The sequence below is a fragment of the Amblyomma americanum genome, chromosome 6 (assembly GCF_052857255.1).
Source record: "Amblyomma americanum isolate KBUSLIRL-KWMA chromosome 6, ASM5285725v1, whole genome shotgun sequence".
Classification (NCBI taxonomy): Eukaryota; Metazoa; Arthropoda; class Arachnida; order Ixodida; family Ixodidae; genus Amblyomma; species Amblyomma americanum.
In genome coordinates this window covers 104,474,041-104,486,348 of record NC_135502.1, presented here as the reverse complement: position 1 = coordinate 104,486,348, position 12,308 = coordinate 104,474,041, and the positions used below count along the sequence as shown (strand labels likewise).

At 47.1% G+C, this 12,308-nt stretch overlaps 1 protein-coding gene across 1 annotated transcript in view; it reads right to left on the bottom strand.

The window, feature by feature from the left end:
• Positions 1–9,443, bottom strand: part of LOC144095432 (galactosylgalactosylxylosylprotein 3-beta-glucuronosyltransferase P-like) — a 51,272-nt gene extending 41,829 nt beyond the window's left edge. The window contains exon 1 of the mRNA XM_077629173.1: positions 9,300–9,443. Within this exon, the coding sequence (XP_077485299.1) occupies positions 9,300–9,362 (63 nt within the window). The 5' untranslated portion in view covers positions 9,363–9,443. The remainder of the gene's footprint in view (positions 1–9,299) is intronic.
• Positions 9,444–12,308: the final 2,865 nt, after the last annotated feature.

The window sequence follows — 12,308 nt, the reverse complement described above, 5'->3', positions numbered from 1 at the left end:
TAAGTAGTGAAATCAGATGAATCCGGCGGCCGGGCTCTCAACTGACTGCGGTATTCGTTAGGCTAGTGTAGTTGGAATACCTAACAGTGTTTGCGTGTTTGTGCTCTGATCACAGGAACGTTTCTACAGGCTATCTGCTGTGCGACGTCAGTACACGTTACAGATCCCCAGGTGGTTGAAAATAATTTCACTCTCCCCTTCCTCCCTTCCCTTAAGGCGCGGTTCCGGCGTCCACCGACATATGTGAGACAATTACTGCGCCATTTTCTTTCCTTAAGAACCAATTTTCATTTTTTCATTTATCTGCTCGACTACTTGCAGCGTTCACGCCGCAAGTTGCCGAGGACACTGATATGAAAATGAAAATTGGTTTTTGAAGAAAGGAAGTGGCGCAGATGTCTCACATGTCGGCGGACACCTGAACCGCGCCGTAAATGAAGGGATAAAGGAGGGACTGAAAAAAACAAAGGAAGAAAGAGGTACCATAGCGGAGGGCTCCGGAATAATTTCGACCACCTGGGGATCTTTAACGTGCACTGACGTCGCACAGCACATGGGTGCCTTTGCGTTTCGCCTCTATCGAAACGCTGCCGCCGCGGTAGGTTTCGAACCCGATATGTGGCTTACGGATTGAGTCCAGTATTTAAAATAAACAGTGACGAAAACTAGGTCTCCTCGGCCTCTTCCCAACATCAACATCAGGCAACAAGTGGATAATTGTAACGACCGACCACTTGACCCGCTACGCTGAAGCAAAAGCCCTGCCGCGTGGTATGCGGTTAAAGTCGCAAAATTTTTTTCGAGCAGATCCTTTTGCGTCATGGCGCCCCGGAAGTTCTCATCACGGATAGGCGAACAGCATTTACGGCCGAGCTCACCCAAGCCATTCTGAACTACAGCCATAGAAGCCACCACCGAACTAAGCGTACCATCCGCAGACCAACGGTATTACGGAGCGTCTGAAAAAAAAAACTATCGCTGACATGCTCGCCATGTATGTGGAAGCCGAACGCAAGACTTGGGACGTCATCTTGTCTTATGTCTTCTTTGCACGCAACACTGAGGTGCAGGAGACCACCCAGATGGCACCGTTTAGTCTCGTCTGTGTCAGGGAGGTCACGACCACGCTGTACGCCATGCTGCCCAACGTCACCCGCGAAGACAACATCGACGTCTCCGTCTGCCTTAAGCACGCAGAAACCCGACGACTTTCCTGGCTGCGAATCAAGGATCAACAGCAGGCCGACGCTCGGAGCCGCACGGAATGAGCCCAGTGAGCCTGTGTGGATAGGGATGCCCATTCGCAGCCATGAACTCAGTAAAAAGCTTTTGCACCGCTACTCCTGCCCGTACCGCAGACTCTTCGTCGAATCGGAGAACTTCAACGTTGTCTCCGATGCAGTTGCAGCATCTGTGCGGCGCCGGTCACACCCATAATTCGTACATGTCGTGCGCCTGGAGGCTTGTTATCGACGCTAACGGACGCTCTGTATTTGCAGTCTCAGTGTTTTTTTCTTCAACGGTTACTTCTCATTCTTCTTCTTATTGTTCTTTTTTTATTGTAAAGCGTCCAGCCGATGTCTGTTTTAGAGGGGAGTAATACCACGCGATACTGATTACATTGCCTTGCTGAGTCACTCACGAGATGAATTGCAAAGCATGATCGATTACTTAGACAGGCAGAGCAAAACGGTGGGTCTAAAAATTAACATGCAGAAAACGAAAGTAATGTTCAGCAATCTAGTAAGGGTACAGCAGTTCACAATTGGCAACGAGGTGCTGGAAGTGGTAAAGGAATACTTAGGGCAGGTAGTGACAGCTGATCCGGACCATGAGAAGGAAATACCAAAAGGATAATAATGGGGTGAAGCGCATATGGCAGGTTCTCGTAGATCATGAATAGCAATTTGCCAATATTCCTCATGACAAAAGTGTACAACAGCTGTATCTTACCGGTACTCACCTACGAGGCAGCAACGAGGAGGCTAACGAAAAGGGTTCAGCTTAAGTTAAGGACAGCACAGCGAGCCATGGAAAGGAAAATGACATGTGTAACGTTAAAAGACCGGAAGCCGGCAGAGTGGGTGAGGGAACAAACGAGGGTTAATGACATCCTAGTCGAAATCAAGAGGAAGAAATGGTCTTGGGCAAGGGATGTGATGCGAAGGCAAGACAACCGCTGGTCCCTAAGGGTAACGGAGTGGATTCCAAGAGAAAGTAAGCGTAGCAGGGGGTGGCAGAAGGTTAGTTGGGCGGATGAAATTAAGAAGTTTGCAGGGAAAGGGTGGATGCAGCTGGCAAAGGACAGGGTTAATTGGAGAGACATGGGAGAGGTCTTTGCCCTGAAGTGGGTGTAATCAGGCTGATGATGATGAATACCGCGCATCGTCGTACTGTTTGGCCGTTCACGCTCAAAGCCGCCGACGCGCGGCTTTACCATTTTGTTTTTGCCGCGAGGCGCGATCAGACTTCGATTTGAAGTGGCCACGCGCAACTACTTCGACATTTTTTATATTGTTGTAGTTGCTTTTGGTTCCTTATCTCGAATGTTCCTTGACAGCTTAAAACTGAGCGCGGCCAAAAATTGCAGGCATTTTGTTCTGTTCGACGGCGAGCACACTTGTTCCTATGCCACCGCCAAGTCATTCAGTTCTTTGCGGGCGCAGTCTACCCAATGAATAGTTTTTTTAGAAGCCCTTTTCGTTGTCTTTCTGACTGCCGTCAGCAGTACGTGCCAATATATATATACGTGAGGAAAAGAAGGGAACCAACGCAGTATCCTTCGGAACTGTGGACTTCAAGCGTGGAAGCGAAGATGAACGACAGCATAGATTAACTGAAGATTGTTGTCTAAAAAGGCACAGATTCATATATTGACAGATGGGTGCAAAATTAGAAACGATATTAGGTGGCAATAAGGTACTTTTACGAATACGATATCAAAATCGAGGAACAGATGACCTCATGGAAGATAGTAGTCTAAGCACGACACCAGATCATGTAGGACGACGAGCCATAGACGAGCCGAGTTATCCTGGGCGACATTTGCAGAAATCATGCCGAGGGATTAGCCCCCTAATCCCTCTTCTCCAGTGCAGGGTAGCCAACCGGAACCCCTTTCTGGTTAACATCCCTGTCTTTCCCTCCTCCTCTTTATCTATCTATCTATCATGCCGACCACGATGGCACAAATTTGAAGTGGTTAGGAAAGTAGCCGCCTGCGGCTACAAATTAGGTATCTTCCATGGTTTTGCAGCACATTCACGTCAGGAAAATGTGGCGACATTGTGCGAAGACGAACGGTTACATTATCTTCCGAACCGGATAAGTTTACCGATCAAGCAGTAACGAGGTAGTCAGCCTGTAGTCACGATGGAAGTCACTGCTGAAGTACGAATGAGAAAATGACTCTGTTAACATTTTTAGTACCCTCGAGCACTTCCGCATTAGTACCAGAAATTTCACAGGAAGAAGTACTATATGCACAGGACTAAGGGTCCTACTTTTTTTCCGAGATTTTGGCCGCCTGAGGTATGTACACAAAAGTCATATTTCTTATACACATTTCCCAACTATATTCCGGAGAAACAACTCTCAGCGCGAAAGCAGCAGCAGTGCGAAAGGGAAAAGAAAAGAGGCGCTGGCTTGTTGTACGGCCGCTTGCGTGATAGCCACGCTCGATACAATCTCACTCGCACTTTAAGGTACGTGGTGGCGGTGCCCACCTGCAAAAAAAACTATGCTTTCGCACAATATTTCCTGCTTACCGATGCTAACCCTTCTGCCGATTTTCTGTTACCTTATAGCTCGAAGCTGTACTTAGGGCCTAGTCATATACCTTCCAAACTATGACTTTCGCCACAGCATCAGCAGTATTAAGCTATCTCTCGGTATTGGCTGGCTAGCCCTCAGGTTCACTCTATCTCGCCTATGTCTGTTCCATACCACAACTTTGCCGATCTGCGTGAGCAACTTTGGTACCACCTGTTCGCACGTCATCACGTTCGTTCGACTCCACGTGCATCCGCGCTTGTATGGATCAACTCACGCCTTCAACAAATATTTTTCTTTTTTACCAGCCGCTGTAAAAGAATAAAATCAGCTTCCCGAACATGTTGCCATCTAACATCATCTCATTAGATTCAAAGAACACAGGATATGTCATCTTGCAGTATAAAATGTTGCCACCTCTTCCTTTTCAAGACAGAGCCTCCTTCATTTCTGTGGCTTTTTATTGAGTGCTTTTGATTGACTACTGCTTGCATTCCGGGCATCTATTTTCATGCTATTTTGATGTACACTCCTGTATAATCTTCCGTGATTATTGAATGCTGCAGAAAAAGAGGGTGCTGATTTATTCAATATGTATCTTCCAAATATGTACAAATATTTTGCTACTCAAACTCTTTTTTGTGAATGATTGCAAAGGTATATCAATATGTTCAATTACATTACATTGTTTCATTTCCGAAAAAAAAAATTTCTTAGGCGTCCAAATCCAGTGCTCTATTGAAACACTTATTTAGGCTTATTTTATTGTCTGATGCGATCCAGTGCTGTTTTTCTGTTCTCTTTGCAACAAAAAAAATGTGACTGTCTTCTGCCCCACTCTGCTGCTGTGTACACTGTGAGGGGGCGGAGGATTTTTCAAGCCGCAAATGTACGGCTTTTCCCTCCACCTCCTTCCACTTCTTTGTGGAGCATAAAACTTGTGTGTGTGTGTGTGTGTGTGTGTGTGTGTGTGTGTGTGTGTGTGTGTGTGTGTGTGTGTGTGTGTGTGTGTGTGTGTGTGTGTGTGTGTGTGTGTGTGTGTGTGTGTGTGTGTGTGTGTGTGTGTGTGTGTGTGTGTGTGTGTGTGTGTGTGTGTGTGTGTGTGTGTGTGTGTGTGTGTGTGTGTGTGTGTGTGTGTGTGTGTGTGTGTGTGTGTGTGTGTGTGTGTGTGTGTGTGTGTGTGTGTGTGTGTGTGTGTGTGTGTGTGTGTGTGTGTGTGTGTGTGTGTGTGTGTGTGTGTGTGTGTGTGTGTGTGTGTGTGTGTGTGTGTGTGTGTGTGTGTGTGTGTGTGTGTGTGTGTGTGTGTGTGTGTGTGTGTGTGTGTGTGTGTGTGTGTGTGTGTGTGTGTGTGTGTGTGTGTGTGTGTGTGTGTGTGTGTGTGTGTGTGTGTGTGTGTGTGTGTGTGTGTGTGCGCGTGCGTGCGTGCGTGCGTGCGTGCGTGCGTGCGTGCGTGTGTGTGTGTGTGTGTGTGTGTGTGTGTGTGTGTGTGTGTGTGTGTGTGTGTGTGTGTGTGTGTGTGTGTGTGTGTGTATGTATGTATGTATGTATGTATGTATGTATGTATGTATGTATGTATGTATGTATGTGCTACTCCCCCCTTATGTAATGCCTCACCTGAGGTAAGGGTACAGTGAAAGATAATGATGATGGTACCTGCAAATTACTTCGTCGCTGTTGCGGTCACCGCTGCTCGGGCGGCCAGAGATGGGCAAATGCCCTCATTTTTGCTTTTGCTCCCTCACCCTCACTTTGTCGACCCACCCTCACCCTCGGCCTCACTAACAGTCCTTTTTAAAAAACGAGTTATTTCCTGTAGTCGACACTTCTGGCGATATTACTGAGTAACAAACACATAAAGAAAGCCCTCAAGGCACTATTGGACAGGTGCTAGATGCTATGTTGTGTGTGTGCGTGTACGTGTGTGTGTTTTGGTTGAGGTAATACGTGAAACAAAACTGAGACAGTTACGAGTTGAGCCCCAAATTATCACTCTGCCCTTACTTCTGGCATGCAATGGCATGCATCAATGTGCCCTGCACTTATAACATTTCGTTGTTATCTAATGCATGGCTAAAGTGAGTCACCGCGTTGTTGTGTCTGTGTACTAAAACTCATGTACGCCAACAATATCTAGAAATCAATACAGTAGCGTTTACGACGACAATTACAATAAGTTACAAGCGCCTGATGATGCTACCACGAGCACGGATGGAGAATGATGAAGTCTACGCTTTCAAACTACAGCGTGAGAGACTGGCAGTTTAAAAGGCGTGAACGCGGGTACGTGACGAAGGCGACGACACTGCAAGCACAGTTCGAGCTAGGCAGTTCCTACAGGCAGGATGCTAAGATTCCTTCCAACTGCTTGTTCAACTGAGGAAAGTGTACAAACCAACCGAGTTTAACCAGGAGTGGCAATCTCTCTTGGTGACGTGCTCAGCCTTACCTCACGTCTAGTACCCTGCTGCTCTGTCTTTTTGCGATGTGTTTCGTGGCGTTTCCTTAAAGCTTTGTAAAATAACTTAGTTAATTTAAATAATAATAATAATAATAATAATAATAATAATAATAATAATAATGATGATGATTATGATGATGATGATGATGATGATGATAATAATAATAATAATAATAATAATAAGATAATTTAAATAGAATGTATTTTCAATGTAATAAATATATGCTGAAAAAAATCTGTGGTGATGGCGTAGTGGTCTGAAGCAGCGACCAGCGGAGCTGATTTTTTGGCGCCCCCGCGGGTTCGGGTCCCGCTCCCCAGCTATGAAGTTTTTTTTTATTTCTTTAATGTCTTGACCCACTGCGAAGCCGGCTTTCCGGTGCAGTGAGGCTCTTATGCTGTCGCTTAAAAATAAAACATTATTCAGGCCACTTGAAAATAAAACGGGTCGCGAAGATGCAGCATTTGAGCTGAATAATGGGAATCACTAACTCCCCGAGTCTGGAGTGAAAGATTCCTGTAGTTGCCATTTTAGTGCCCTGTCGTTTGTCTGTCTGTCCCAAGTCTGCTTCTAGCAAGTGGGTCAGCTTGGCCACATGATTTTGTGACGTCATAACAAGCTGCCCATCGTATTATGAGCGAACTACCCAGCGTGGAAGTTCAATTACTGATTAGTCGCGAGAGATTCCGAAGGAACAACATGGGTCTCGTAAGCCCCACCGATGGCAGCACATGCAATCGCAAGGCAGTGGCGCGTAGCTTAATCGCTGCACCTCTGCGCCAGGAGCAGAATCAGGACTCCCATGTACCTGTGAACGTAGCGAATGACCAATTCTACCACAGTACAAAAATGATGCAATATCACGCAAACTTACATCATTAGATATATTAACCAAAGTAAGCCAGTTCAGGTCAAGCAAAAGCCCAGAAAGTGAAGATAAGCCATGCAAAACCAGGACTAATGGTGCTAGCACACGATAATTGAAGGTTATCCGCAAGCTAAATCGCCAATCATTTTTTTTTGCTTGCACGTCTACGCATTACCCAAACGCTCAGTGTCAATTTCCTACCATGCCTGCAAGAAATTTGGTTCTTAAAATCAGGCACGCGATTACGTGGTCACACGTATCACCACGGACAAAAATAAACCAAGAGAAGTTCGTGCTATTTTAAGAGCAGTACAACTTTGTTTTTTAGCACCTCGTACAATGCAAGGCGGAGCGAGCGATTATTCAAGCCAAGGTGGTTAAGCTGCTGCTTTATTTCCATGGTAGGACTACAGTGCTTGGCTTTGGCCACCACATTGCGGCACCGCTTTCCTATACTGCAATATCTGCGAAAATAGAAAATATAAAGAAGATACCACTGTACTGAACTACTCGCAGTGTGAATGTAAAAATTCTAAACCAATGCAGCCAACAGGTTTTGATTTGACAGTGGAATTTTGTAGAAGCATTTTTTGTGCTGCAGCCAGTTCTTTGAAACCTCACTGAGCAGAACTCGAACTTCATTCCGAATAAGGCTTACAACTTTGGAATTCATCAGCCTTTCTAGGCATAATTTCTACATGTTTTACTCTACACTCTGATCATCTGACAGACTCGGGGCTGATAATGAAAATGTCGACTGCGGTAGCATGGTTCCCGTTGGAGCGGCGGCCAACAGCACAGCCCGGCTAGTGCCCCCTTGTTAGCGTATTATGCAGAGTGCTTCACCCAAGACTACACAATTTTTAAAAATGGGATTTTTGAATTAGAAGAGTGCTTTTTTGAGCACAGCACTGTCAGCGGTGTAGTACATCTTGGCGACGGAGAAAGCGTGCGGCTCCCCGCCTTTCGTGTTCGCCTTGTGTACCTCTAGGCTGAAGAAACTACGTCTTCCTCGGGAAGCTTCGCCCTAAGAAGTAGCGCTTTAAAACGTGAATTCGCTGCACAGACAAAAAACGTTAGCCTGGAGTACGGTTCGGGCCCCCATCCTCTCCCTCAGACAGTGCATCTTGCCCTCTCTCGCCTTCACCTAACCATGTCTTTCTTCCCTCACCCTCGTCCTCGCGAATTTTCATGCGCCCATCCTCCCTCACCTCTCCAAGTGAAATCCTCATGAGGTGAGGGTGAGGACGCCCTTATGAGGGCTCGCCCTCGTGAGGATTCCCATCTCTGCTCGGGCCTATAGCTTCCCTCCGCCCTCTCAAATGCAATTATCTTCGGTGCTGTTTATTCTATTTCAAAATTCTTATAACTTTAGAACAGGCAGCCATGTGAACAGACACCGCACGCCAAGAACTCAAAGTTCATGAATAGACGTGCCACAGTGATCTCCTTTTTGGCCGTACAGTCGGCATAACTTCACGGCCTACCGTTCCCATGCACTCCGAATGTATGTTTTAGTGCGCTAGCACTTATAGTGGTCGTTACCCACTTTTAGCCATTGCCCTCTCTGTCTGTCTGTCTGTCTGTCTGTCTGTCTGTCTGTCTGTCTGTCTACACTTTTATCTTAGCCAAAGGGCCGAGAGGGTAACATTATTTTTCTTTCTTTTTCTTTGCCCACACTAATATATGTCTGTCTGTCTGCCTGTTATACGAAAGTGACACAGGCATAGGCATTTTTTCTTGTTCTTTTTTCTAAGCCTAGCCATAATATATGTCCTTCCGTCCGTTCGTCCATCTGTCTGTACACTGTGTCAAGCGGCAGTTTAATTAATCGTGAGAGGCTGCTCGAGAAGAGCAACCTGGATTGAAACTGAACCCAAGCACCCCATGACCCACCGATGGCAGCACCTGCCACAGAAAAGCAGTGGCGCACCGGAAGACTCGCAGGGATCGATGAATGTAGAGAATGACCGATTCTGCATATATGGACATTACCCTATTACCGGTATCCGAACAACTGTAATCCGGAACACTGTATTTGAACACGGGAAGCGAATTGAAAACAAATTTGACAAATAACCAAAAATTCGCAAATTTGTGAATTCACAAATTTCCCTTCACAAATTCGTATCCCACACAAGATGTGCGTCTCTGGTGATAACAGAAGACCTCGGTACAAGTATCTGAAGGGACACACGCACCAGGCCGGATGGTTTATCGGCATCCTCGATGACGATCCAGAAGATGCGCACTCGGGCCAACATGAGAGCTTGCGACAGCCTCAACAGGTCGGGCTCCTGGGTGAACCGACGGTAGGTGGGCGTCACTACGTAGACCGTCGCTCCTCCGACGCTATCTCGTTTGGCGCTGCTGCTGTTCGGACACCCTGCAGAACTCCCCACTGGTTGGAGAGTTGACCGATCCAGTGAAAAATGCAGAAGTCGTCAGTAAATTCAACGCTCTACGGCAATTTGAACGTGACCATATGGCAACCCTACTGTCCGAGGCATAGCAATGGCAAGAGGGCTCATTGTTTCGAATTTCGCGAACACTGCCAGATGACCAGAATGAATCCTTTAGGAAGGCACTCTAAATGAAAGCATCACACACGTTACACTCCGTCAAATGGCTGTACTTTCTAATGACTAAGACCGTAATGTTATATAGCTTGCTCTCCACGCTGCGGGTACGGTACGCCTGCGTCTGTGGAAAGGACAGAAGCAAAAAAAGTAGAGATAAAGGTGGTGCGGCTTGTTGCAATTCTGCGCAACTTCAAAATATTTAGCCATGAACCACCACTTCCTCTCCCATAGTGTCCCCCTGTTACGAAAGCAAAACGATAACTTTTGCGGGCGCTCATCGCTTCGAGCCTGAGGAACTCGTAATATTGCCTGCGGAATTTTCATACCCTGTTTGCCATCCTTGTTTGTTACATCTACGAAAGCCTTGGAGATGCGTCCGCTTACCTAAGAACAGCAGGGCGAGAAAAACGACAGCTGTCCATCCCGTGCAGATCGTCAGCCTCGGCAGACATCGACAATACCACCATGCCATAACTGCAACCGAAGAGCGCGGAGCAAACGCAAGAAGGTCTGCAAGTGCCGCCCATGACTACGCGCTGCGCGATCAAGTGTACTGCTTACGGTACTAAACACAAAATATATCTGCTGACCAACTACAGCGTTTATGTTCCTCGTAGCGTGCAGTGCTCCTCACGGAACGCAGCTGCTGTCCATATCATGCGACAGCAAGAATAAAGGGTTTATCGACAACGTTCTGCAAACAAGTAATGTTAGTTTCAACAGCAATACATCAGACCATCAGCAACATTTCACCGCCGCCAACCCTGGTTGCCATCCCTGCAGGAATATGTAGACCTCATTTATTTCCAGTACTCTGCCTTGTGCAGGCAAGACGGAGAAAGTACCCGATATCGCCACATCGTTTCATTCTGCTTGGACCCCCGCAACCCGTTCTTACCATGGAAATTACCCCGCTTCCCTAACGATCCACTGGTTATTTTTTATTCGCGTTACATACCTGGCTCAAGTCGATAGTCTCCTCTCTATTTCTGTTATCGCATAGTTGCTAGGCGTTTCTTCCCCAACACAAGCCGCTATAAGCAAACGTTATTTGTGAACTACATCGTGGAGCCGCTCAACCCCACTTCGGACTTGCGCCACCGCGGCCGAGAAACCGTCCACGTCAGCCGCCTGAAGACTTACTACGACCCGCTCATCTTGTTCCCGCCATAGATCGCCAGCGTGGCTCCTCTTTGTTGGCGGGGCAGTTGTAGCGAACCATGACGGCCACGCCTGATGCCGCATAGGCAGATCAGTGACCAAGCGCCGATGAAGACGAGGCGCCGATGATATTACTTGAGGAGAAGAAGAAGAAGAAGAAGACGAAGCGTCGCCGCGCTGCACGAGATCGCTCGGTTTTGGACTGGCCGTCGGCGCTGCCCGCCGTCGCCGATTTGTGTCGCACGCCGTGAACTCTTTCCCCTGATATATTTCTGCACAAACCCCCTTTCAATATATATATATATATATATATATATATATATATATATATATATATATATATATATATATATATATATATATATATATATATATATATATATATATATATTGCTTCCCTTCATGTAATGCCCCGGGCCTTTAAGGGAAAAATAAATGAAATCAAATGACAGTAAACAAAGCAACTTTAACTGGTCCTTTTCTTCCTGCTGAATTCATCATTTCGCTGCGAGGCATCAAGCGCAGCGAAATCAAGACGTTAAGGCTAGACGATCATGGCTCATAGTGGTCGACACAGTGCGCTCGCTATTGTAGCGTACCAAACAAATTCGGACGGCACGACAGCGACGAACACATTGCGTGGCCTTTTTTCGCCTCAGAATCCAGCTATTTACGACTAGCGTTTGCTTATTTTCATCGCACATGGCCATCACGTCATTATAAGAGACGATGAGTTGCCGCTGCCCTATTTCACTCTGTGTGACTGCCTCGCGCCTCACTCTCATCAACAGAGCCGCCGCGGTGGCTGAGTGGTTACGGCGTTCGGCTGCTGACCCGAAAGACGCGGGTTCGGTCCCGGCCGCGGCGGTCGAATTTCGATGGAGGCGAAATTCTAGAGGCCCGTGTGCTGTGCGATGTCAGTGCACGTTAAAGAACCCCAGGTGGTCGAAATTATCCGGAGCCCTTCACTACGGCGTCTCTCATAGCCTGAGTCGCTTTGGGAGGTTAAACCCCCATAAACCAAACCAAACCAATAACTCTCATCAACAGTCTGCGTATCCTACACTTCTAAGCTTTCGACATCTTACACCCAGTGCGCAAATTCGTCTCTTATATTCCAACAGTTTACATAAACAGCTGAACCGAGTTGCCCATATCTTAGCGATGAGGAGGGGACAAGAAGAGTGACAAGCGCTGGAGAAGTTTAGAAAATTGGAGGTGTTATGCCTGAGCACGCATTCCGCTGGCATCCGTGGGAGCCAGCGTCGTAAGCCAGCCATTGCGCAAAGCAAGCCCGGATTCTCAGACATGTCGGGGCTCGCAGCATTATTCATCCAGGCTGGCACGGCGGAATACTCCCCATCCCCTCTAGTAAGCGCAGGCTCGAGACGCCACCGACGCTTCGCCGGCAGCCCTTTCCCAGCTGCGAACTGCCGAGCTTCTCTCGTCCAGCTGGCGAATTCGAAC